Raw genomic sequence first — 27,791 nt, forward strand, 5'->3', positions numbered from 1 at the left:
AGTCAGCATGTAGACATACTTCACTCACCAAATCTGTGTAAGCTAGAAATGGAGTGCTTTGAATTCCTTTGCATGTGCCTGGTTTCCAACTTGCTGCTGTTAACTTACACATTCTTCCTTTTAGCTTTGCAGTTAATGTGACACTATTGTGAATCTGTAAAAGTGAGACCTGACATACAGTGAAGATTATATCACTAAAGCTGAACAATCACACACAGTGAATACAGAGTTTACTGTAATGTGGACCACTACAATTGTATTTGGGAAAACTCAAAACACTATGAAAAACAATGTTGTTACTAAATAATGACATAATGAGACATGTTAAGCTTGATTTGTGAATGTCAGATGTAGCCAAAAATAAAATGACATTCTGTGAGTGCTACATACATTAGGCTGCATATAGTAAATGTATATATAACTAGCACTTGTAGTCATGGTATCATAAAAGAAATCGGTCTGCACAATCTACAAGGATCTCTGGGGTAAAAATACAAATCAGGTGTATTAAAGATGACAAAAAAATTCTATGTTCTTAGCTTTGCACAGTTATTCTTATAGGTATTCCATCTGCTTCCCACCCCATCATTCTGTCCGTGTTCATCATACTTTTCAGCTGCAAGTGACTCCTGATAAAACATTAAGAGGTGCAACAGGGACAGCATTTGCATGATCTAATTTACCACTGTGGTTCAAGGGCTGACAAATGGAGTGCAGCTGACCAAGGTATTTAAATGTTAGCTTTGAGAGCACCCATGTAGAGGTGCTACTCTGGGAACCAGCTACATTACAAGTACTGGCTATTAATAGTTTTAGGGTGTGGATATTTACCAAAATGACAAAGGTAGGGACAGTTTTTTTTTTTTACAAAGACATGCATCTAGAGCATTTCTCCCTGGACCGCCACTGAAAATTGGCTTTGTTCTAAGTCAGACTTTCCCGGTAAACAAAATGTGGGTCAGGGATTTGCTGAAAACTGTACACTGAGAAACAGATAAAATGTCAAAGGCCAAGCAGGCAAAGGAAGACAAGAAAGATGTAAACAAAGAAACACAGGTGAGGTAGTTATTGTTGCAGGATCCCATCAAAATAGTAAAATCTGACCCGTGCCATTGATTTGTCTAAGTATAAACAATGATCAGACATCATTCAGTAGTCAGAGAAATAACCGTCCAGCTGCAGAAACTTATTTTTATCAATTTCAGGTAATGATTTTTCAGAAATGTTGTTCTTAGAAAAATTGTGTGCAGATATGTGATGAATTTGTTAAATGGGACCGCAAATAATAAATATCAAGGAAGTTAATATAAATGTACAGACTGACCTATAGGCACAGAGTTGTCATCTTCATTGGAAAGACGCCATTGGCTTAAAAGTGTATAACATTTACAATTAGAAGCAGTCTAGCAGATAGGCGACACTGGGGCACCACTTATTCTTAACGTACTTCAAATATGTGCAATGGTGTGTTACTAGGCGATTGTCATTGTGGATTTTTTTTATCTCTGTATAAAATACTGAAGAAAATCTGAAAGGGAAGATGGACTTCAATGAAGTAGACAACAAAATATGTTGTAGTACGAACACATCAAAGGGGCAAAGGTATATTGTACAGTATCTTTGAAAACTTATTTTCAGAACAAGTCCATTATTTTGAACTAGGAAACTGGTAGTTTACAGTAATAAGTATATTGCCAATTTTGAAAAGCTCAGTTTGGATAGAAATGGAGAGAGTAAGGAAAACTATTTAACATAATATAGATATATAATGACAATTACAAACAGCAGACCCGATCAGGACTATGATATGGTGAAGAAGGATCAAACATTATGGTCCTAATGCTGATTTTCAACTACACATAGTAAGATAATTCATAATGTGCATGGCTGTTACATACCAAAACCACCAAGTAATGAATATGCATGCTTATTTATTTATTTATTTTTAGGAGCTCCTGACAACATCAAAATACAGTAAGGACCCACAAACTTACAGCAAAATGTTTCATCTCTTTGGTGTCAGGTATGTAATGCAGCAAAACTTTTTTATTGTTTACTAATATCAATAATTATTAAATGTTAGTGTCATACTTCTCACTTCCTAACCATTTAAAGATAGTTTAGTAGTCTGGTAAACACTTACTTCAGCTGCATATTAATGAAATTAGCCTGTATTTGGTGACAAGAGACACCTGTAGTGAGAATTCTGATGCTTTCCAAATCAGATGATATATCCTCACATCAACATATTTTGCAAAGTCATAAAGCATTATTGAGGACATACATTGTGTTGGTAAGCACAGCTAACTTAAATTGGTTTGCTTATTTGTACAGACAAAGTTTTGCTTTAGAGGAATAAAGGAGAAAGTAATTTTGGAAATATAAACCTTAAATCCTCAGGACATAGGGCTAGATTCAGAAAACTTTGCTGCTTCATGATAAGCGTGTGTGTTGAGTGGCTAGGAGCAGGGTGTGTGAATCAAGAAAAGCATGATCGGTGACATGTTCAGGCCAAGAAGCACAATCTGGCAATGTATGAGCAACATTATTAAAAAAAGCATATTTGTGTATGCTAATGAGGTAAAACAAGATGGCAGAGCAATTCAGAAATGAATAAAATCTGTTCAGTGGAGCTGCTTTCATTATATATTTGAATTCAACTGAATGCTGAGCCAACCATTTGAAATGTTAGGATCCTCTCGAGTGAGTCCCAAAACACAGAGACAGACTTACCAAAGAAATGGACTCTACCTATGCTAAGTCTGAAATGGTCATTTCCTGGAATTGCCCCTTTTCTCCAAAGTATGGCAATCTTTGACTTAGTATATGTATGTTCAGGGTGTGTGTGGGGGGGCTTGCAATCCTGGAAGAAAAGATGTTTAAAGAAGAAGAGCAACGTCCGAGGTTCCCTCTTCTCATGTGGTCTCTTTTCTTCTGTGTTGGTACTCAGCATTTTGAGTGCTGACATTTTAATAGGGGCCGAGTGCTCATGTTTCAGTGAGTGACTCTTTAACAATGCTAGGGTGGTTGCTGTAGCCTTAGTAAATGGTTATCTTCAAGAAGCTGTCATTGCCTTTACTCTGCCATATGGTGAGTGACATTGTCCCAAGATGTTCAGGGTTATCAGGCCATTCTTAACGTTCCATGGACTACATGATACAGACAATATGGACCAGTAATGTGCCGCTAAGGACACCATTCAAGAAACTGTGGGAGTTGTGGAGTGACTGCCCGAGGGTATTCCAAGGTATGTATGGCTTTATATAAATTAGCTTTATGATCCTTTCAGCAACCTACTGGGGACACAATGGTGGCATCTCAGGCACCTGCCTTGAGAATATACTCCATCAGTTTCTTGATGCCATGCTTCTGCATATTGGGAAGCATGTGTGGTTCCCAAGTAACTCAGTAAAGAGAACAAACACCATGCAGGATTTATGTGATATAGTCTGTTTCCCTGAGGTACTGGGAGCCATAAACTGTACACATTTTGAAGTAAAGGCCCCGTCTTGTGACCTGAGAAGGAGGTAGGTGAACCACAAAGGTTATCTCTCCATCAACTGCCATGTGGTCTGTAATGCATATGGTATCATGTACAATGCATGTGTTGACCACCTAGGCAGTTTTCACATATGGCTCACCTGTGACATGTAACATTGGTTTGCAAGGGGTGAATTTCCATAGGTGCATCTTATTGGTGATGTTGGATATGCTCTAGAACCCTGGCTTGTCAGGACCCACAAAACAAATCCACAAAATCAAACAAGCCATGGCTATGACCATGCTCAATCCCAAACCAGAAACATTATTCAGCATATGTTTATGCTGCTGAAGGTTCACTTTCATTGTCTGGATTCATATGGTAGTGCCATTGCAGTATAATACTGCCACATGAACAAACATGCTGTCTGTGTGCACAGTGTTACACAATATTGTACTTAGACAGCAGTTACAGCAGGCTGGCTACTTGCAGGGGCAGCAGTCCCCAGTGCTACCCTGGCTGGATGCTGGCATGCTGCATGACTTTGAGCAATGTCTTCCTTGAGATATAACATTGTGATGGTGGACAGGACTATGAGAATAGACACTTCCATAATAGATTTATAACAGATGTTGCTGTCGAAGTGCTGGTAGTTTGGGAGTTGGCTCTCAGTGATCCATGGCATGTGAATGGCCCCTCACCCTTGCATGTGAGTCAGAGAAGGCAGTGGATGTTCCAGTATGTGATTGAGTCTACACAAGGAGTCACACACACAGGACATGCACTTCCATGGATCATCACACAAAGCCTGTATCACCCTCATTATCTCTGCCTGTGCCACCATGGCGGCCCTGCATATGTGCTAGGTTGCAATGAATGACGTCTCAATCTCAGGGGGAGGGTGTTAACCTTTTGTCTTTAGCAAGAACCATTACCCCCCCATTTGAACCTCTGTGCCCATGAATGCTAGGGGTAGATTCTGGCATCATTACACTTGGGGGCCAGCTTACTTTCCTGATTGATAGTATTCCCATAAACCATGTCCTCCCTGTGATGTTTGTGTAGTCTGCATATCTGCAATCATAGAGGCTGTGTACATGGACTGTGTAAGGAATGCAGTTGCCACATTCCCTGTGTTCAGCAGACACACTCTGTACTCCTTAACTGTGCCAGCTCATCTCTGCCATCATTATCAGAGGCTGCACATCCTCCAGCATCACACAGGGACAGTTCCACAGTGCTGGTGTAGAGTAAAGACTCATTTGTGAGTACAGTAACGCTCAAATGTCATGTGTAAGTATGAGCCAACACCAGATGTGTACATGCAGCTAAACAGATAGCAACATGATAAAAAGTAATGCTTTATGTGCATACCTTATACAGATAGCTGTGGATGTTGAACCCTTGATGTACCTGTATACCATAAGTAAGACAGATTTAATACGTTTTACAGTGACTAAGTGGTACAAAGGACTTGTAGGTATTAATACAAAAAACAGGTCAACATACCTGGGGCATCTGCAGTGGACTGTCTTTTGAGCCTGTCCAACTCTGCCCCAACATCCAGCATTCCACTGTGGGACTCTGCTGAGCTGCCAGTCTGTTTGAGAGATGCCAGAAACCCCTCTGTCTCCATGAGAAGTGGTACTATCAGTGGCCCCCATACACTGCCTTATGTTTCTGTACCAGGAATTCTGTTTCTTGTTGGTCACCCCTTTTCATGTCAGTTGCCCTGCAGTGCATCAGTTCATTACCATGGTTATGCCCACCAACCATATTATCATTAGTTACATTGTCTGTCCAGGCATGGTCACAGGTCAAAGTAGGGCTGGTTGGCTGCATGCAGGTCAAAGAGCCATCAATCATGGAGACAGAGGGCCCTGGGGTAGAACCTCATTTTTTGAATCTGAGAACTTGGCTTTGCATGTCAATGATTCCCAGCAGATGCCTTACTGTGCTTCTGCTTGACCTGGTTTTAGGCATTGTTCTGTTGGTATGGGGAACAGTGGAATTAACAACCTTGTTCTTGCATGGACCTTACAAATCCTAATACAACCAGTAACTTCCTTGCCTGTACATCATGCTGGTTTTGTGCCTGGCAGTTATATATCTATATCCACACTCTTTAGGTAACATCAGCCACATAGGTTTAAGTGAGCATGCATGTTTCCACAAAACAATTACAAAGTTACAACTGACCAAAGATACATGATTGTTCCTATAAATATTGTAAATATTTTTGCTACTGAGATATGTGCAATGTATACAACAGTAAAATATATTGCACAGAACTCTGAATACATATTCTTGATTAAGTCCAGCAATTGGTGTACCTTGCAACTTCCCTCTCAATGCACCTTGCCCAACACACTTAAGAAGTGCTGTTAAACATTGATGGACATTTTTTGTCAGTAGGTTGAATAGCATTTAAGAGTAAATATTTTTGCAGTAGTAGTTATTTTTTAAAATTCACCTTTCAGAGGTATCCAAGTAAAAACTCTAGGTTTCTTCCATAGCACAATGAGGCTCTGTGCTTCTCAATGCATTTGTATCATGCAGATTCACCTGGATGCAGACAATGATTATGCTAATTAAAGCTCAACTCATTACTGTTTTTGAACTGTGTGATTTGTGAGATGAGCACACCTAATAGTTATTGTGCAGAAGGGTACTTGATGCTGTGCACACACCTAGGTCCCTGCAAGCAGCACTATGCAGGTGCACTCCAGGCTATGCTTTAAGGTTGGGATGTCATTATATATTTAATTAACTGCACATTGAGTCACTGTAGTGTCTTATTTCTTAACAGCATACACAAGGATTGAAGACTGCCATGTTTCATACCTTAAACTGTCATTGTGAACCATAATAAATTAACACCTATATTTTCTGAGTGTGCCATCCATCAAGCAAATGAGGTGCCCATTGATACCTGTTGTTGATCACCAAATGGGACACTAGAGATCTGAATTGGGTGCCAGTTCTCTGTAATTTTTCACTGAAATTCTTCAGAGTTGGACATCATGGAAATAGAGGGTAGTACTCCTCTTAGAGCGCAGAAGTGGTGTGAGAAGGAATCGAAAATATTTCTCTACCTAGTTCATAAAGGTTACAACCAGTGGGCTAGTGCTTGAATACACAGGACCTCAGTATAAGACTGAAGCCTGAACTAGTTTATTTCAGATGTCACCTGTGTAACTGGCATCCATGGGGAACAGTGCAATTACCATTAAATGACATGTCACCTCAGTCCTGACCTGCTTGGCCAATGGGAAGATGAAGTCAACAGTGGTCACCAGTTATGCAGAACTTGTATTAGAATACTTCATACTAATAACATTGTTGTTTTGTATAGTTTTAATAGCTTTTATTGTTCTCAAGATATTTATATGTGTTTATTTTATGCTTTTTAAGTTTATTTTTCAGAAAATGCTCTGGAACACTAGTTATTCATGAGTGTCTATAGGTGAGCAGTGTTATGCACCTACTGAGTTTGCTGTGGCAGGTGTACTCATCTGCTATTACATTATGGTGTTAATGGGTTTTGTGGCCATTTCCATTTGTTCTACAATTGCTGACTCAAAAATATTTTCCTCTGGATAAAAGACACATTGCAATATCATCAGTTACAGTGATTTTGTAAACTAAGTACAACAGACATTAACATTAACTGTGAAAAAGTATACTTTGGCTAATGTAAAATATGCTTGAGTTTAAATACTGGGTTAAAATGTAGTAAAGAATCAACAAAACAGAATTCTATAAAGTAAAAAGGTTAGAACAAAGATAGATTCAATGTTAGTCTAAAGCTCGGTATAAGTAAGTAGTCTAGTACAGTTCAGTAAACGGTTTGTTAAAATACCTTGAAAAGCCAGTGCTGAAATTAGTGTTAGTTACCAAAAACAAATCTTCAGTCAAGGCTGCTCCTTGATGGTGCATATAGTTTAAGGTTCAGAAAAGTTAAAACATGACAACTTACGGTTAAATAGATGCCTTATCTGTGTGTTAAAGTTTACTTTGTTCTAATAAAGCTTACTTTTACTCAAATAAGTTCTTCATGACATGCAGCCATTTTGTAATTTTAAAACAGGCAAAGCAAACAGAGGACAAAGTATCAAGACACCACTCTTTATTAAATCCACATTGAATGAACCATTTGTAATAGTCTTATATTTGGAGTCACTAGATGGAGCCATTGACCATAGAATAATTCTCAAGCAAAGGCTTTTGAATTATTTCCTTTTAACTTGCTTTTTAATATTTATGAAGGGGTATTAACCTGCTATTGAAATGTATTTGTTTTATGCTTACATTTTTCTAATTTTTCTATGAATAATAGTTACTGGGTCTAGACAACAGAGTGAATGTATTTTGAATTTAATATGTAAGCAATTTTAAAGTGAATTGAATGATTGAATAAATGGTTTTATTGGTTAGTTATACACATTTACACGTACAAATAGGATACTACAAATAGTCCATTCATCTGATGAATTCTGTGGAAGTAGGATGAAAACGCGATGAACCAGTTAAGCACTGATGTGGATTTAATAAAGAATAGTGTCTTAATACTTGGTCGTTTGTTTGCTTTGCTTGACTGTGCCTGTTTTGGATTACTTTGTTTGAGTTTTGGTTGGCATGCCATCTCCTTTGACATTTTGTAATTTTAGTATTACTCCTACATGACAGTAAAAGTAAAATCTAACAAATTTATGTCAGATTAGCCTTTAGAGACTAAAAAAAGGCAAAGTGTATTATTTTTGGGTAAAGTTAATCTCTGATCATATATACCAGTACAGGCTATTACCTTGCTAAAATGTCAAACATTGCAGAATATATTTAAATTTATAGTATTAGCCAAGTAAAAGAAATTAAGTTTGTGCAAACTGAAAAAAAAGCCAAGGTTTAGCTCCTGCCTAACCAGTAATTACTGGTTTAACACATAAAGACTTGAGTATCTTGTACCATATAGTGTCATCGAAACAGTAACATTTCATTTCAAAAATGTAATTTACCAAACAAAACTAAAGGCAAGTACTTAATATCCTCATTAGACAATTCATAAAAATACATTAACAAAGTTTCACAAAAAATGTCAACATTAGTAAATTTATGGGTAGTCATATGAAAACCTTTAATCTTATAAATGGAGTAAATAATATGAATTGTAATTCCTGAGACATTTAAATGAGGTGAAGTATTATTACTTGCTGTTACTACACTGAACACACTAGATTTGTTCAAGTATCATTTTACAGAAATTCTTTGTATTTCCTAAAATTACAAGTGACTCTAAAGGATTACATTTTTGTAAACAGATTTATATCTATGTATTTTACAATTATTTTTTTTCTAAATTCTGTCGAGGGGAAATCTCACAAAACCATTCTGGTTACCAGTCTGGTGACATGAGAGAAAGTTATTAAATAAAGACATCTAACCACAAATAATTGACAACAGAGTGGGCATTTTGCTAAGAAAAATTGTATGCATATCACCTAATGGTTTAACCACAGATTAGGATTAGTTATAGATACATTTAAACATATGAAATTGTAAAATTATTTTTTGCTATCATTAAGAAACCCTGAAACAAAAAGTAGTAATACTGTGCAAATTAAATATAATGTATTAGTTAAAGTTATGTGTAATATAAATGACATTTTATGCTTCTACATCTAACGAGATGATCACCCAGGAAATATGGAATATGTTTAGTAGCCATAATTTTAGTTTACAATGATATTGAGTTAAAATATAGCTCATTTGTTAGAACAGATTTAGTGACCTCCTTCCCTTAAACATGAGTGTTAGTGATTGTAATATGCTTATTAAAAACACAGATCAAATAAAAAAAAACAATTATTACAATTTTGCCAGCAAAAACAGTTATTTCCAATGCTCAGCATGATATAGCCTTAACATCAAGAAACAGTTTCCACAGCATGCATAATAAATAGATAAAATAAAACAAATTTTACAGAATCACATCATAGGTCACACTACTCAGTCATTAGTTTTAAGGGTGACGTGACATGTTTGTTTTTACAGGCTTACTAGGACAGGTTATATAATTACATTAAAAAAACACAACAATTAGTAAAGATTCTTAAATAGTAGTTGAGAACAACTCAGGCTTCATTTATCACAGAATAATGTGTACATAGCATAATGGTCCTAATAAGTAGACAAATAAAAACAATAATTGACAGGGTATTACAAATTTTGCTTAAAGTAATAACGCTGATGGAAAATATTATTTATGTTATGAGTATGTGACTAACTAAAATGGATTACAAAAATGCAAATTGTAAATCGATTTGTGAATGTACGTAAAATATGAGTAAGGTTCAAAAATACAGTATCTTGGTTTAACATCCTAAAGACCATTGTGCAGTTAAAACTTTAATTTGTTTTCATATGTAATGAAATAAACCAAGTGTAGAACAGAGACTACGTACAGAATTATGGGTGCTACATTACCTGATGGGGAAAAATAGATTTTTTCACAAAGTACAAATTCTGTTTTTGTTATGTATTACACTGATATAACAAGTTTATTTTCACAAAATTTGACCTTTGACAAGTATATCATGGCATATAAAAGAAACACAATTTAATATCTGACATCTGACATATACAATATTTAAAAATGATAATGAATTAAAAAAAACAATGATTAAGCTTATTTAAGATCAAAGTATGTGACAAAAAAGGCAAAGCAGGGTTAAGTAAACAATACTCATGATTTAAATGTGTAAATTTGTCAACTTTAAGGAGGGGGGTTGTTAAGATATATTAAATGTATTATTTTTGTGTGAGATATAACATTCGTTTTGTGATGACCTACCACTGGACCAGTAGTCAAGGAGCCTCAATCCTCACCATTGGCACCAGTGGGGGATGTACACTGGGAGGATAACAAGTACACACATACATTATTTCCAGATGTAGCTCTTTGCATCGAGTACAATTAAAGAGCACACAGAGGCCACAGTCAGTCTGGAGCTGGTTTCTCCCTCTTTCTCCAGATCCCCAGTAAGACTCCCCATTGACACAGCTATAGAGTTGAGTCCTTGGCCACGGTTCCAAAGCAAGTCCTCCAACACTCTCTCTGTCCAACCAATGCTTCATGTCCCTGCCCAAGTAGCTGACATACACATATTCAAGGAGATTTATTTTACACACACACACACACACACACACACACACACACACACACACACACACACACACACACACACACACACACACACACACACACACACACACCTGGGAAAGGCTGACACAGGTTTACTAGCTATGCCCCTTCTGCCCAGATTATAAGATAGTTATCACTGGTACCAGAACCCCTTATCAGCTACTTTAAGGCCCTTAACAAATGGTGTCCAATTTTACTGTGTAATATTAATATTAATACAACTAGTAGTTTGGCCAAGAATAAGGCTACTAGGAGTGGCCCACACAGTGTCTCCAAGTAAATTTGTAAGTCTTCTCAAAACTTAAATATCTCTAGACAGATTAGCCACAGTAAAATGTTTTAATATATTTAATAATACATAATAAAAGAACAAGAAAATACTCAGTATATATTTACAGTGACATTAGAGTTCAAAATCACAGGAAATATTTAAAACAACATTGCAGGACAGTCTCAAATAAATAAAGAAAAATATCTAAACTATGCTTTGCTATATTTATGACTATATCTAAGAGAATCATACTATTTTCTAGTAACTTACTTACAGAGCGAGGCAGATGTGGTGAATAGTTGTTGTAGTTGTTGTCAGGTCCAAGACAGAATACAGAATGCACTGCCTCTCTCAGAGAGTTCTCAAATTAATATCTCAAATATTACTGCAGGGATAGCTTGTAGAATGACATAATTTCTTGTCATGTGACTCTATTCCCAGGTGAAGCTCCCACTGCTGGAAGCTGGCAGTATTTACCATCTACCTTGGCAGATGCTGGAAGTCATAAAGCAATTGCATTTCTTCATACTTTCTAAACTGGTAATTAATTCATCCTAGTACAGACATTGCATCTCTGCTATATTGAAAACTGAAAGATACCATCTTTTATGGCCTAGCCATAAAGTAATTTAATTTCAGTTGCTTTTTCTAAAATTTACTAGACTGAGATTGACCTCTTGTATGCCAGTTTCCACTGTTAAAATGTATACATTTAAACAGTTACAACAGTGCATGCACATTCTTGTTTTCTTCCAGTAGAGCACACTGTGGCTACATTTCAAACAGCACTCTGCAAATACCCTTTTCAACTCATGTGTCTGTACAAGCAGTTTGATATACACATGACATACAGTTCTAATACATTTGTAACACAAGCATTTTATATAAATCACATTGATATTCACAAATGACATTTAAATAATTACAAAATTCCAGATAGCTGTGCTGGCAGTATTTTCCTTTGTTACACTTCTTCCTCTATTGAAGACTCAAGCTAGTTTTTTCAAGTGACCCTTGAAAAACATTGCTTGAGACGGATGCGTGAGCCCATCTGCATTGGCATTGCTAACCCCAGTGCGGTGCTGCACTGTCATATCATATGCCTGTAACCATAGGTCCCACCTTAGTAACTTGTCATTTTTCTGGCTGGCTCAATGTAGCCATGTTAAGGGACTGTGGCCTGTAACTACAGTGAATTTCCTTCCATACAGATAAGGCATAATTTTCTGTAGCCCCCATACTATGGCCAGATATTCCTTTTCTGCAGCTGCATAGCATTCCTCCCTGGGTTGGAGCCTATGGCAGAGATATACCACTGGGTGCTCTTCTCCCTCTGAGGAAACCTGGTTGAGTACAGCCCCACTCCATGATTTGAAGCATCCACCTGCACAACAAATTCTTTGCTGTAATCTGGACTGGTAACACAGGGGGTCCTCCCAAAGCTCCTTTAAGCTTCAAGAATGCCTGCTCATATGCTGGGGTCCATACTACCTTATCTTGCCTGTTTTTCTTGTCATGTCTGTGAGGGGAGCAGCAGCTGTGGTACTGTAACTGGGGACAAACTTTCTGTAGTACTCTACTGTCCCTAAGAATGCCTTCACCTGCATTTTGGTAACAGGGGAAGGCCATGCCTGAATTGCTTCCACTTTGGCAGGTTCTGGCCTGATCTTACAAATCCACACTCTGTGTCCTAGGTAGGAGACCTCGCCATACCCACCTGATAATTACTTGCTTAATGGTCAACCCTGTCCTCTGTAGTCTGCCTAGCACCTCCCTGACATGATGAAGGTGCTCTTTTCAGGAATGGCTGTAGACAGCAATATCATCCAGGTAAGCAAGGGCAAAATGTCCTGCTCTGTGAGGTACGATCTACCATCCTCTGGAAGGTCACGGGGCATTTTTCATCCCAAAGGGCATCTTCATGAACTCATACAAGCCAAAAGGAGTCACAAAGGCTGACCTCTCTCTAGTGCTGGCAGTGAAGGGCACCTGCCAGTAGCCCTTGCTAAGATCAATAGTGGTAATATACTTAGCCCCACACAGATGCTCTAGGGTTTCGTCTGTCCTAGGCATTGGGGTAAGCATCTAACTCTGTGTGACTAATTTCCTGTAGTCTACTCAGAACCTATAGCTGCTGTCCTTCTTTGGTACCAGCACCACTGGGGAGGCACAGGGACTGCTGGACTCTTGGATTACCCCTAGGTCCAACATTTCCAGTATCTCCTCCCTCAGAGTCTGTTTGACTTTCTCAGGCACCCTATAAGGGGCCTGCTTAATAGGCCTTTATGGTCATATATCCACATTGTTCTACATCAGGTGGGAGTACCCTGTTTTTTCAATGAACATGCCCCCAAACTCTTGTAACACTGCTCGGATTTCTCGAACCTGGGTAGAGGATAGTTGCTGGAACATTGCTACCCCTTCCACTGAGGTGTTAGTCTGAGCCTCACTGAGGAGATTAGTCACCAGATCCCCCTCAAGACTCCTTCTGCCATCCACTGCAAATACTCAGCACAAGGGCCTCTCTATCATGGTAAGGTTTCATCATGTTAACATGGTACAGTTTGTGACCCTGCCTCCTGCATAGCAGTTCTACCATGTAGTTAACATCACTGACCTTCCTTACCACTTTGAAGGGTCCCTCCCAAGCTGCCTGCAACTTGATGTGTCTGACAGGAATGAGAACCATAACCTGTTGCCCCACAGCACACTCTCTAGCTCGAGCAATCCTGTCATACCAGACCCTTTTCTGCTGTTGGGCTTCTGCCAGCTTCTCCAGGGCCAAGCCCATGTGCTTCCTGAGCCTTGTCCTGGGGTTTAGGACATATACCACAACAGATTCCTTGTGGGATTCACACTCCTCCTCTCACTCATCATGAATCAAATCTAGAGGTCCTCTCACCCTATGCCCATACAGCAACTTAAAGGGTGAAAAACCTGTGGATTCCTAGGGCACAACTTTGTAAACAAACAACAGATGGGGCAGATATTTGTCCCACTCCCACTTAAACTGGTCTGCAAATGCCTGTAATATGCTCTTTAGTATAGCGTTTAATCTCTCCACCAGACCATTAGTCTGGAATGGTAGGGGGTGGTCTTTAGTTGCTTCACTTCACAGTGCTTCCACAGACATGCCAGCAGGTCTGACATGAAATTGGCATCTCTGTCAGGCAGTTTTTGTTTTGGGAAACCTACCCTGCAGAAAATCTCTAACAAAGCATTTGCCACCTTTTCTGTCTCAAAGGAGGACAGAGCCACCACCTCAGGGTATCTGGTAGTATAATCTACTACTACTAGGATATACGTCTTTCCTGTGGAAATTGGGGTACTCAAAGGCCCCACAATATCCATACCTACCCTCTGAAATGGCTCCTCAGTCACAGGCAAAGGCATCAAAGGAGCTTTGACTTTATCTCCTACCTTGTCTACCTTTTGGCACTGCTCACAGGTCCTGCAGTACCCTGTTACATCCCTGGAAATCCCAGGCCAGTAAAAGTGCTGCATAATACATTGTTTTGTATGGTTTATGCCCATATGGCCTGCAAAGGGAATGTCATGGGCTATGGCTAGAAGTGCGAGGTGGTAGTCTCTGGGCACTATCAACTTCTGTATTACCTCACCTTCTAGACCTCCTTCAGGGGTCCACTCTCTATACAGTAAACTTTTGTCCCAGTATACAGATTCCTCTTTTCCTTGACAATGGGGCACCTCCCTGGCTACCTCCCTCAAGGCTTGTAATGTAGGGTTTGAGAACTGAGCCTGTCTTCTCAACTCTGTTTTTGTAACCCTTCTCAGCTCCCCTTCCACAGGAAGTCTGGTATCCTCTGACAGTGGTGCCTCCCTGTCAGCCTAGGTACTACTACTCACCTCTGCCCTTGCAGTCACTCTGACCAAGGAAACATCAGTACCAACAAGCAGCTGTGGCTCACCTTCAGTCTCACTGCTACAGGATACCTCATTCCCTGAAGTAACCACCTCACCAGTCCTGGCTGCAAGTGTGCAGTCTTTCTGGGTCTCCCCAGGCTACCAGACCCACATGCTTGTCTCCAAGCTTGACTGCATATAACTGCATGCACGCAAGGTACTGAATTATTAAAATCATTCCCTATCAGGACATCTAAAGGAATATCCTCAAGCACACCTACTTGCTTGCTTCCTGTTCCACCGTCCCAGTCTAGGTGAACCCTAGCCATAGGTATTTGGAATGTGGACCCTCCTAAAGCTTTGACTGGAGTAGACTGCCCAAGCAAGTCATGCTCCTTTTCACCATTGCAGGCTTCACAATGGTTAGGTCAGAGGCTGTGTCTCTCTTAGAAGTGGCCTGTTTCCCATCTACTAAAATAAGATATAACCTCTTGTGGTAGTTTGGTACCTTTGTTGTTTCCAGACAACTTACTGCTGACATTCTGTCATTCCCACTTACTGGCGTTTTGTTCCCCACCCTGCCTCTATGGGCATCTATGTGCTACATGGTCCCACTGGTTACATTTAAAACATGTCACCATTGATCCTGGCTGTGTACCTGAACTAGTGGCTTCCTCTGTTACTGATGGACTCTGTTGGGGCAGTTTAGGCTGCCCACTATGGGTTCCCTTAGACCCATGAGCAGCACTAGGTATCCCTTTCCTGTGCAGTGATGCCCTGCTTGCTAGGTATATGGCTCTCTTTTTCCCCAACTCATCTGCAATATTACATTTTCTGTCTACTAACCAGATTCTCATGTCCTCAAGCAAAGTGCTAAGGGCTTGTTCCCTCATCAAAAGGTCTGCCGGCCCTTCAAAAAAGGTGACCTGACACCCAATCACCCATCTATGAAAATAAGTGTTTAGTTCAGCAATATATTCACACACACTTTTATATACCTTGCATCTATGCTCACAAAATCTTTTTCTGTAAACTTCAGGTGTTAACGTAAAACACTCTAATAAACAATTTTTAACAGTATTATAATTTAAGCAATCAGCATCAGACAATTTAGAAACAGCAGTTACAGCTTTACCATGGAACAAGGGGGTCAGGAACCATACCCAGAGCCCTTGGTCAACATTAAACTGTTTTCATACCTTTTCAAACATATGACTAAAACTATCAAAATTATCACAATGTGTGAACTGTGGAAGAAATTTACTGATGTTTATTGCTTTTAGGGTTTGGGTACTCCCTTCCCCATTACCTCCATGACCCTGGTGAAGAGTCAGCATTTCCTTTTCATGTTGCTTCTGCCTCTCATTTTCTTCAGCTTTCAGACATCTCAGCCTCTCTCTCTCTCTCTTTTGGCGTTTCCCGGTTAGGGGTCACCACAGCGGATCACATTGTCCGCTCATGATTGGCAGTGGAGTTTTTACGCTGTTGAGTTGCCAGCTCGGCGCCCAACCTTCCACAGAAGGCACACACATGCACGCACTCACACCTAGGTCCAATTTTAGCGTGTCGAATCCACTTGCAGCATGTCTTTGGGGATGTGGGAGGAAACTGGAACACCAGGAGGAAACCCACATGACCACAGGGAGGACATGCAGACTCTGCACAGAAGACACCCCAGCCGAAGATCAAACCGGAGAGCCTCTTGCTGTGAGGTGACAATGCTAACCGCTGCACCACCGTGGCTGTCCCACATCTCAGCTTCTCTGTGGATTCTAATTCCAAATGCCACAGTCCCTCTGCTGATTCTGCTTTGATCTCCAGGCGCCGCAGTCTCACTGCTGATTCTAGTTCTGAATGTTTGGCCTCCAGTTCAAGTGTCATTAATTTTAGATGGATTCTTAAGTCCTCTGAGGCAAAGTTAAACTGTCCATTTTCTGAGAGTTGTACATCCCCAAGACCAGTCTGGTTGTCCTCCTGGTTGTTGGTCTGTGATACAGCTATGACTAAGGCTGCAATAATTTCTGCTTTAGTCAGGTTGACACGCACAAGTCCTTTGTCTTGGCACAGTTCAGCCAACTAGCTCCTAGTCAGCTTGCCATACTCCTCTGCTGACATCCTTGCCTGCTCTCCCTGACTAACTAAGCTTACACAAAATAAATCAAACTGTTGTGATATGAAAGTCTGAATGTCTATGATGTCACTGCTTCAGAGTACAAACACCTTCTTTAGTGACCACTGTTTACAGGCTACAGGAGTTCAATATCCACACCACTGAATCCCAATATGTGATGTGTTGATCCCACCACTGCCAACCAATAAATATGTTTTTACCCACCACTGGATCAGTAATCAAAGAGCATCAGTCTTCCTTTACTGGCACCAGTGGTGGATGTACACTGGCAGGATAATAAGTACACACACAGTATTTCCAGATGCAGCTCTTTGCATCAAGTGTGAGTTCCCTTAAGAGCACACAGAGACCACAGTCAGTCCAGGGCTGGTTTCTTCCTCTTTCTCCAGATCCCCAGTAAGACTCCCCACTGGCACTGCTATAGAGCTGAGTCCTTGGCCAGGGTACCAAGGCATGTCCTCCAACACTTTCTCTGTCCAACCAATGCTTTGTGTCCCTGCACTAGTAACTGACACACACACACACACACACACACACACACACACACACACACACACACACACACACACACACACACACACACACACACACACACACACACACACACACACACACACACACACACACACACACACACACACACACACCGGGGAAGGCTGGCCAGGTTTACCAGCTATGACCATTCTGTCCAGACTATAATGTAGTTATCGCTGCCACCAGTACCTCTTATCAGCTACTTTATGGCCCTTAACAAAGGTTGTCCAATTTTACTGTGTAATATTAATATTAATATTAATACAAATGATAATTTGACCAAGAGCAAGGCTATTAAGAGTGGCCCACACACAATGTCACCAAATAAATATGCAAGTACTCTGAAAACTCAAATATGTCAAGACAGATCAGTCACAATAAAAGGTTTAAATATATTTAATAATAAATAATAAAAGAACAATAATATACTCAATATATATTCACAGTGACATCAGAGTTTAAAATCACAGGAAATATTTAAAACAGTATTGCAGGACAGTCTCAGATAAATAAACAAAATATCTAAACCAAGCTTTGATATATTCCTGACTATATCTAAGATAGTTATACTATTCCCTAGTACCTTACTAATAGAGCAAGGCAGATGTGGTGAATGGTTCGTGTAGATGTTGTTGTCAGGTCCAAGGCAGAATACAGAATGCACTGTCTCTCTCAGAGAGTTCTCAAATTAATATCTCAAGTATTACTGCTGGGATAGCTTGCAGAATGACATAATGTCTTGTCATCTGACTCTATCCCAGGTTAAACCCCCACTGCTGGAATCTGGCAACATTTAGCATCTACCTGTGAAAATACATAGACCTCAGATGTTGGGCAGATGCTGGAAGTCATAAAACAATTGCATTCATTCATACTTTTGAAACTAGTAATTAATTCACCCTAGTACAGACATTGTGTCTCTGCTACATTGAAAACTGAAAGATGCCATCTTTTAAGGCCTATCCATAAAATACTTTAATTTCAGTTGTTTTTTCTAAAATTTACTAGATTGAGCTTAACCTCCTGTATCCTAGTTTCTACTGTTAAAAATTATACATTTAAACAGTTACAATAGTGCATGTACATTTCTTTTCTCTTCCAGCAGAAGACAGTGTGGCTGCATTTCAAACAGCACTCTGCAAACACCCTTTTCAACTCATGTGCCTGTACAAGCAGTTTGATATACACATGACATACAGTTCTAATACATTTGTAACACAAGCATCTTATATGAATCACATTGACATTAACAAATGACATTTAATTATTTACAAAATTCCAGATAGCTGTGTTGGCAGTATCTCCCTTTGTCACACATCCTTTTTCTTAAATTAATTTTGTATGTTTTTATATGTTTTTTCCTAAATGCAGTTACAAGTCAGGCTGACATAGAATGAGACTGCAGCATGCTCAAAACATCCTTGAATAAATCTGATACTTAAAAAAGCAATAATGTACTCTTCTAGTTGACAAAATGTATGTGTAATAAGAATACTACCATAAATTCTAAGGACAAAAAGTGAGAAGTGGATATTTTGTTTATTTTCCTGGAATAAGTTACAGTCCCATGATGTCATATTTTCTGGTAACAGCAAATGAGCATGTATACTTCTTTGTTACTATGGGGTATCATGACTAGTCATCTTTGTCTGGTCTTGTAATGTCAATTATAGTAGTAAATTCATCAAAGAGTAGGCTGTGTGTATGGTACTATAAAAAACTGCATTCTCACTTTTTGTTTGAAATTGTGCCACCTTGTCTCCTGTAAGAGCTATGTAATTAAAGGTTCAACATGGAAATATATATGAAGGCTACAGAGTGCCATTCTTATTGATGTCCTAAAATGTTTAACAATATGCCTGAGCAGCATGTTTTCTATGTATATGTACATTTGTCTCAAGCATCATTACTGCATCTTGGATGAAAGTCGCCTGTTGGATTGCCTGCAAAGGTTACTCTGTTAATTCCCCAGTCTGTCAAAATGCAGGTGATGATGGCTGTTGGTTCAGGCCCCATTCTCAGTTGTTTATGCCAACAGCCTTGTTAAACTGAGAAGTATTTTTGGCCCATCAAGTGTGTTATGCTTAAGTGTATTATGGTCAAAGGGTGTATAGAATTCAGTGAATTGATGCCATCAAGTGTATTATGCTTAAGTGTATTATGGTCAAAAGGTGTACAGAATTCAGTTTTTCATTGTACTTGTACTGATGTGTCCCATTTGTCTCTATCCTTTCACATACACACATTTATTATTTTGTCTCTCAGTGTTTATTGTACTATTATCTGCATCAACAACACAATCTGCACCCATCCCAGCAAAACATGCCACCCCCAGAAAGCAGCAGTACCACCACCACCACCAGAAAACAGCACATTTAGGTCCCAGCCTTCCACAGTCACCGCAATGCCACTTGCTGTACCTGCATCACGTGCTTCAGGTAGCCATGCCTGTACCATGGATGCTTGTACAGTTGTACCAGCAGATATCATTGCAAGTGGAAGTGACACCTTTGTCATCCCTTGGAAACTGGTAGATATTGTGGGGAAGACTATCAACAGGAAGTTGGATGCCTAGATTGGCCAAATGAGAACCTTCTTTGGTTATTTGCTGAGTTGTGTCCCTGCCTAGCATTGTCTCCACCATCTGAGACAGGGCCCAGTGTTGACAGTGCAGAAAGAGGTGAATAATTTCTCATTGGGTCTTAGCTGACAGGGACCGCAGTTGTGAACACCACATTCTACCCCCAACCTAGTGCTCCTTTCCATTTTGTATCCATGCCCACCTATGTTGGTTGTTCAGTTTTCTCTCTCAACATTATCTTCCTTCTGTTTATTATCTCCTTTACTATTGTGTTTCCCCACCCTTATTTTATTACTACACACCTTTCAGTCTTGTCTCCATTCTCTCTTACCTTCATATTATGCCCCTTATTTCCTTCTACAACTTTCCTTATCTTTATGCATGAAAAATGGACACCTGTTCCAAAAAAAAGAACACCTTTCTCACCTCTATCTTTCTCATTCCTTGGTTGCACACTTTCTGTTCTACACTCTGTTTGCTTCCCCTTTTCATGTATTTCATATACTGCCTTTTCCACCTGTTAATCTTGTCAAAAATAAATGCATGTCACACATGTCAAAATTGGACTTATAAATGAGTCATCTTTCAAATTACTAATATTTTGTGATTATACTATGTATGAGGGGGTCATGAAGATTACTGTTGATGTCCATTTGCAGCTGACAAAGACTGACACAGTTTGTTGCATATCTATTAAATATTACCACTATTATTCACTATGTATATTTACATCAGCTGCCATTGGTTGTGCAGATGAGCTGAGCATAGTTTTCTGGCAATATGCCTATACAACATGGGGTTAAACTGATGCCTTTAGCATGACAACTTCCATAGCACAGCTGTAAATGATGTACTTTGTACAGTTTAAGTGGAGAGGGTTGAGGGTTCAAGTCCTCTCTGGGTTAATTGCCTTTTGTGTTTTTTATTCTCTTATCCTGCACATGTGTAGCAATTATATGCTATGTGCTTCACTGACATCTTTATTGTGACTGCTTCCATAGTGAATACTATAAATGAAATGCTTTGTAAAGTATATATGAAGAGGGCTGAGGGTTGAAAGCCTTTCACTGTGCTTGTTTCATGACATTTGTACAGGTACAGAAGTCACACCCTGTTGATATAATAATTGTCTTTGGCATATATGTTTTGTCACTTTTCCGTATCCCACCCATCATATGTTTCTTTACCTTTTTATCTTCATGTATTTGAGACTGTTATCTGTTTCTTGCCCCCTTCTCTGTCATCTTTCACATCCCTGTTTATGTCATCACCTCCCTTTGTAGTCTCGTCTGTGTTATAGGTTTGTTTCTGTGGGCCTGCTACCTCTTGTACCCTCCTCCCCTAATTGTACTTCCTTCCTGTCTTCCACAGTATGTTCTCTGTGTATCTGTAAGGGTAGGTTAAAAATATAGAGTGGCACACAGACCTCACAACACTTAAGGCATCCACAAACCATTTTTCTTTTGCCACAACTGTGCATGGAGGGGGGGGGGGGTTGGAACAACAACCTTCAAGGCTCGAGCTTGAAAGATGAACACTACAGCTGTGCATACTTCCCTCTGGCTGCAACATGGTCATACATGATCTTTCCATAGTTTCCTGCTGTGGCTGCTACAAGGGTCTTTGTTGCGCCATTTGGTGAGCACATTATCCTGGCTGTATACATTGTTAATGAAGATCTTACCTTAAACAGATCAGAGCTGGCCACAATCATGGAAATTATATTTCTGAATCTCCAGGATGGAATACAGACTGTATTCAATCACATTGCTCCTCTGTGTGGGAGGTAAAGTGGGATATTAATGCAAGAATTTCAGAAAACACACATAAACACTGTGAAGATAGGTGAAGGCTGCCAGCCTAGCCAGATATAATTTTGTAGCTAATTCTGTCATTTGTAAATATTAATGTAAGCTACAGGCTTGTTCTTTTAAATGGAAAAATGGTGTTAAATGTGAAACTGCAAAAATGTAACAACAATGCACTCTGCTGTAACAAAGCTGATAAGCCAAGCATTTCATGATTGTCTTTGATCTCAGGACTTGGAGACAATATGTCTGGATGAAGGAATTCTGGCTGTTGTCTTGAGGCCAGAGTTAATGGCTAGAATTTGCATGTATAATTTATTTTATTACTCTGGTTCCTGACCAGCTGCAAGATCAAAGGGGCTATTAACCTCTGAGAGTCTGTTAGCCTGAGAACCAGAAAGAAATGATGTAATCTGAAATAAATCAGTGGTACTGTGTTATCAATTTAAGGAGAGAAAGAATCAGAGCATTTTGAGCATTTTGTCTTGAGAACATCCAACTCACCACCAGCTCTGCCTGTGCCTGTATGTAAGTTTATTTTAGAACTGTGTCTTCTCTTAGATATAGCTAGGAAATAGGAAGATTAGACTAGTTTGTTTTTCTGTGAGGTCAGAACTTTTTTACGGTATTAATATACTTAGTATTTGTCTGTGATCTCTGGACTCTTGACTGGAACTGTGTAGTAAGAAATATTGTCTTGTGTTTTTATCATTTATTATTAAATATTTTTAAACCTTTCAACTGTGGCTGTTTTGTGCAAAGATAACTTAAGCTCTTAAGAGTACTTGCATGTCTTGGGTAAAACTGTACAAAGCCACTCCAAAAGTTTTAGCCCTGGGCTACACTACCTATTTGCATAATAATATTGCACAGTAATAATTGGACACCCTTTAATAAGGGCCATTGAGTAGCTGATAAATATTAGCTGAGTGGTGGCAGTGATTTCTACCATATAGTCTGGGTAAAACAGGCACAGCTGGAAAACCTGTGCCAGCCTTTCCCAGGAGTTTTTTGTAGTTGTATATAACTCTTATCTCAAAGTGTGTGTGTGTCAGCTACTTGGCAGGGACACAAAGCACTGGTTGGACAGATAGGGTGCTGGAGGTTTTAGCTTGTCCACTAGGCTGAGCTCTGGACCCTATAGCTGTGCCAGTGGGGAGTCTTATTGGGGACCTGGAGAGAAAGGGAGAAACCATCCCCAGTCTGACTGTGATCTCTGTGTGCTTTTAAGGGAAATTGTACTTTACTGTGTGTGTGTTTATTATCCTTTCCCTATATGGACGTCACTCACTGGTGTTAGTGGTGAGGACTGAGGCTCCTTGATTGCTGGGCCAGTGCATGGGTGTCACACACACATTATGTGATTTCTGCATAAGTACATGAATGATCCTACACAGACACATTCAGAAACAAAATAAAAGAATCAGACAGAACATGAAATGTTAACAGTCCCATGTTCATCCACTGGGTATTTAGTTTCCTCCTTTCACATTTTCTCTTTCATACAGTTATTCTCTTTAACACATGGGGGCCCACTCATCCAGAGTCAGTGACTCTGCCCTGGAACACTAATTGATTTCACCAGTACTCTACACCTGAAACAATGAAAAGTGTCTGTTGTTTAAATCATACATGCAATGTAATTGAAGTCTAAATAAACAAATGAATGAGTGAGTGAAAGAATAAATGAATGAATAGATAGAAAAATAAATACATAAACCTCCCAGTCACTTACTATATGTATCAATTATAGGGTTATAGGTTCATAGGTAGGTACTAGGCTATTGGCCCTAGGGCCTAAGTAAGCCTAGCCAGCAAGGTTCCCTGGCTTATGCCACCCAGGAAAGTTAATTTCCTGTGCCCTTGTTGAGCAGAGCCACAGAAGTGATCCCCGGTGTGTATTTCCTATTTCCCGTCCACTTATCAAGATTTTTCTTAAAGAGTGCTAATGAGGAACTTTGCTTGACATAGATGGGTAGCTTGTTCCAGAATATGGGAATTATCTGGGACAGGAATATATCCCTCCAGCATGTCCTGTGTATTGTGGTGACAAGGTTTAGGTCCCTAGAGCATGTAGCTCGGAGGGATTGAGATTTCTTTAGGTGTAGCACGTCCAAAAGCTCTGGGTTTGACATAGCTTTATATGTTAGGCAGATATCTCCTCAGAGTAGATGATATTCTACAGATTAAAGCTGGAGTTTTTTGAGACGATCAGTGTAGGGCATCTGTTTGAGGCCAGTAATCCTCTTTGTAAGGTCCTTCTGTGGCCTTTCCAGCTACTGCAGATGTCTTGTGAGGTACATTCCAAAAGGGGCATTGTACTCTGTAATGGGTCTAATGAGTGCCAATTAGAGGGGAACAATAACCTCTTTTTTCCTGCATGAGAACCCTTTTGTAATGAGGTGTGCCACATAGAAGGATTTCCTGACTACTGTGGTGATGTGATTATCAAAGGAGAGGCTACTGTCCACCTGGGTCCCAAGGTCTCATCACACATTCGGCATTAAGTAGACTGCCATTTATGTGGTAGTTCATGGGTACAGAGTTTTTACCAAAGGGGATGACAATGCACTTTTTGGCATTGAGGTTGATGCTATGCCTCTGACACCAGGCATCTGTCTCAGTGAGACCCTTCTGTAGGATGTCCACATCATTTGGGGACTTGACTGTGGCTCCTAGTTTGCAGTCATCTGTGAATTTCATTAGCCAAAGTCCTTCTCTGTACTTCAGTGAAGTAGATAACAAACAGGAGAGGTCCCAGGACTGAACCCTGTGGTGCTCCACTTGTCACTGGTTTGAAGTCAGATTTGGAGTCTGCAACTTTTACAGTGTGGGTTCTGTCAGTGAGCCAGCTGGCAATCCATCTTGTGACATAGGGATTTATACTTAGTTTAGTGAGTTTAGTTATAATTCCCGAATGGAAGATGGTGTTGAAAACCTTGGCGAGGTCAAGATAGGCTGTGTGAACCACCTTACCCTCGTCTACGGCTTTGGTGACTGCCTCAAAGAAGTCGATCAGGTTCAGAAGGCATGATCTGCCTTTCACAAACCTGAACTGGGTGGGGTCCAGAGTTTGGAGGTTACCAATGTCTTTGTTTATGAGTTCAATGATGATACGTTCCATTGCCTTGCAGATCAGGCTCATCAGGCTAATAGGGTGATAGTTCCCAGGATCAGTGGTTGCTCTCCCTTTGTGGAGTGGGATAACTGTTGTTGTGTGCCATTCAGTGGGCACAAAGCCTGATGTGAGACTATGACTGAACATGGTACTTAGGTGGGGAGCAAGTTCGTTCTGACATTTGTGTAAAACGCAGCCTGGGATGTTGTCCGGTCCCATGGATGCTGTGTTTTTGGTTTTGGAGAGTGCAGCTTTTACCTGCGTAGATGTGATTACAGGGACTCTGCATTCTTTCAGTATAGATATGGGCCCTTTAGGGGGTGACAGGGGGGTAAAGTTAGCACTGAACCTATCCATCAGGATATTGGCAATATCAGTTGGTTCTGTAATTTTCATACCATTGTGCTGTAACTCAGATCAGATCTGGGTATTGCCATTGAGATTCTTGACATAGCTATAGAATTCTTTGTGGTTGCCCTTAGAATCAGTGGTGATTTTGTTTTTGTAGCTAACTTTGGAGGATCTTATAAGGAATCTCAGCTTCTTACTGAGGCTGACCAGGGAGCTCCTCCACTCATGGGATTTTACTCATTTTTGCAATAGTTTCTTCCTTCTGTTGTAGTTTGTTTATGGCAGGGGACCACCAGATTGGCTTCCTTTTTTGGAGGACAGCATCTTGGTTCTGTTTGGGATAGCATGATCCATGCACTCGTGTAAGTGCTTATAGAGTACATTTGTGTAGGATTCAGCAGTCATAACTGTATTGTCCATCTGCATGGGTGTCATGAAGTTCACCACTTCTGTCTTAAGAAGCATGAAGTTGGCTTTGGTGAAATTTTTTACTGTGGCTTCCTTAATGTTGGGTGGGGGCAGAATGTGGATATCTAGGGTGATTAGCTTATGGTCGGATCTGACCAATGAGGAGTTGACTTCAGGTGTGGAACACCAGTCACTTATGTTGGTAATGACTAGGTCTAGGATTTTGTTGCCCCTGGTTGGGGTGTTGATAAGTTGGTCCAGGGCATTGGAATTTATGAATTCCAGAAAGCGTTGAGTGAAGGAGTTGGTACATGAGTAGTTTTCCCAGTTAATGGTGGGGTAGTTGAAATCGCCCATTATTAGGGTATTTGGTTGAACCCTAATATTTTCCAGTATATTAGGAAAAGAGGAGTGGGACTCCTGGGGTCATGGTGGGGGATCTGTAGCAAGCTACAATTTGGATTGCAGTTTTGCCCAGAGTTAGTTGCACTTGGATAACCTTGGATGCATTATGCTGCACAACTAGCCTGGGGGAGTGAATATCCTTAATGAATATGGACACACCTCCGCCTTTGGTGATCTGGTCCAGGATAGATGGCCGAAAAGTGTGGTATGAGTTATAGCCTGGTAATGCAGGGGTTCTCTCTAGAGCCTTGAACCAGGTCTCAGTCACTGCACATATATCGATGTTCTCCATTTTAAGGAGTGCCTTGAGTGAGTGTATTTTGAGATTTAGACTTCTAGCATTGAATAGCATTACCCTCAGTTTTTTCTTGCCTGTTCCTGTTATGGTGGCGAATTTGTCATTTGAACCTTGTCTAAAAAAGGCACTATAGGGGTGGCAGGAGCCTTAGCCAGTATTCGGAATCCCAGGGGCGACAGGTGCAGGCCATCTCTGGCAAAGCATTGTGGGCTGTCAACGATGTCATCTCAGGCAGACAGATAATGGATCCCGTTAGAACGACACCAGAAGCTTAGCCAATTGTTGAAGTCAATCATTTTGTCCTTGTACTGCAGTATCATTCTGGGAGATGGCAGGAAGCTATTCAGGGCTAGGGTCATACCTGCCTGGGCTACAAGTTCAGAGAGCTCTTCCATGTCTGTTTTCATGTGGTCCAGGGAGGTACATCTCAGGTCGTTCACACCAATATGGACAATGATAGAGTCATATTTGTACTTGTTTTGAAATGACCTGAGTGCATGGGTTATATGGCGGATCCTGGCACCCAGCAGGCAGCTGACAGTAACCTTCTCCTTGTTTAGCCTAGTGAGTGGGACATCAGTATGCCTGACTATAGAGTCGCCTATGACTAGTGTGCTGGGTACTTGTTTTGCCTTATTGGCTGTGGTTGAGTGGCACACTGAGTCTGCGGGCTATGTGTCATTTGGGTTGTACTGGGGGGTGGAGGTTGTTTGTGTTTCTGCTTTGGTGGTCTCTATTGCTTGAGAAGATTGTTATTGAGAGCCTCCATGAATGTTTTTGTGTTTCTATGTGTGGATTTTGGTGGTGTAGGTTTAGTGGGACTATGTGATAAGTGTGGTGTGGTGCAATTGTTTACCTTCTCCTCTTGACTGTCAAGTTCAGTCTTGGTTGGAGAGAGCTTTACCTCCAGTTTGGCTAGATAAGTGCATCTCTCACAGATTGTAGTGTTGGGACGTAGGAGGAGAGGGTTGTCTGTGTACATGAGACAATTTCTACATTGCCCCAAGATGGCCAGATTCATCAGATAGACAGGAGAGAACACTGGGAGCTGACCCTTGAACATGCCTGAATAAAAAAATATTTTCCTGTAGACAAGTGAGGAAAGTGAGTACAAGAGCTGTTTTTCTCTAAGCAAGTGAGGAAAGTAAGTACAAAAACTGTTTCCTCTAGGTAAAGAGGAAGGATGAGTGTTGTAGTAATTTGTAGCTTATTTAGTGCTTACAACAAGTTCTGAACACGTGTTGAGCATGAATAAGCAAATGCAAGTGCTAAAATTAAAAATCTGTACCTGGATCTTGTGGTAGATAGGCTACCTAGTGCTTGCCACTCCCATTGATAAG

General features: G+C 40.2%; 1 protein-coding gene across 1 annotated transcript in view; it reads left to right on the forward strand.

Moving 5' to 3' along the window:
• Positions 1 to 27,791, forward strand: part of LOC122804601 (cholesterol 24-hydroxylase-like) — a 730,604-nt gene that overhangs the window by 269,450 nt on the left and 433,363 nt on the right. Inside the window, exon 4 of the mRNA XM_044074564.1 lies at positions 1,950 to 2,023. Within this exon, the coding sequence (XP_043930499.1) occupies positions 1,950 to 2,023 (74 nt within the window). The remainder of the gene's footprint in view (positions 1 to 1,949; positions 2,024 to 27,791) is intronic.

The sequence above is a fragment of the Protopterus annectens genome, chromosome 6.part0 (genome assembly GCF_019279795.1).
Source record: "Protopterus annectens isolate FY-2018-M chromosome 6.part0, PAN1.0, whole genome shotgun sequence".
Lineage (NCBI taxonomy): Eukaryota > Metazoa > Chordata > Ceratodontiformes > Protopteridae > Protopterus > Protopterus annectens.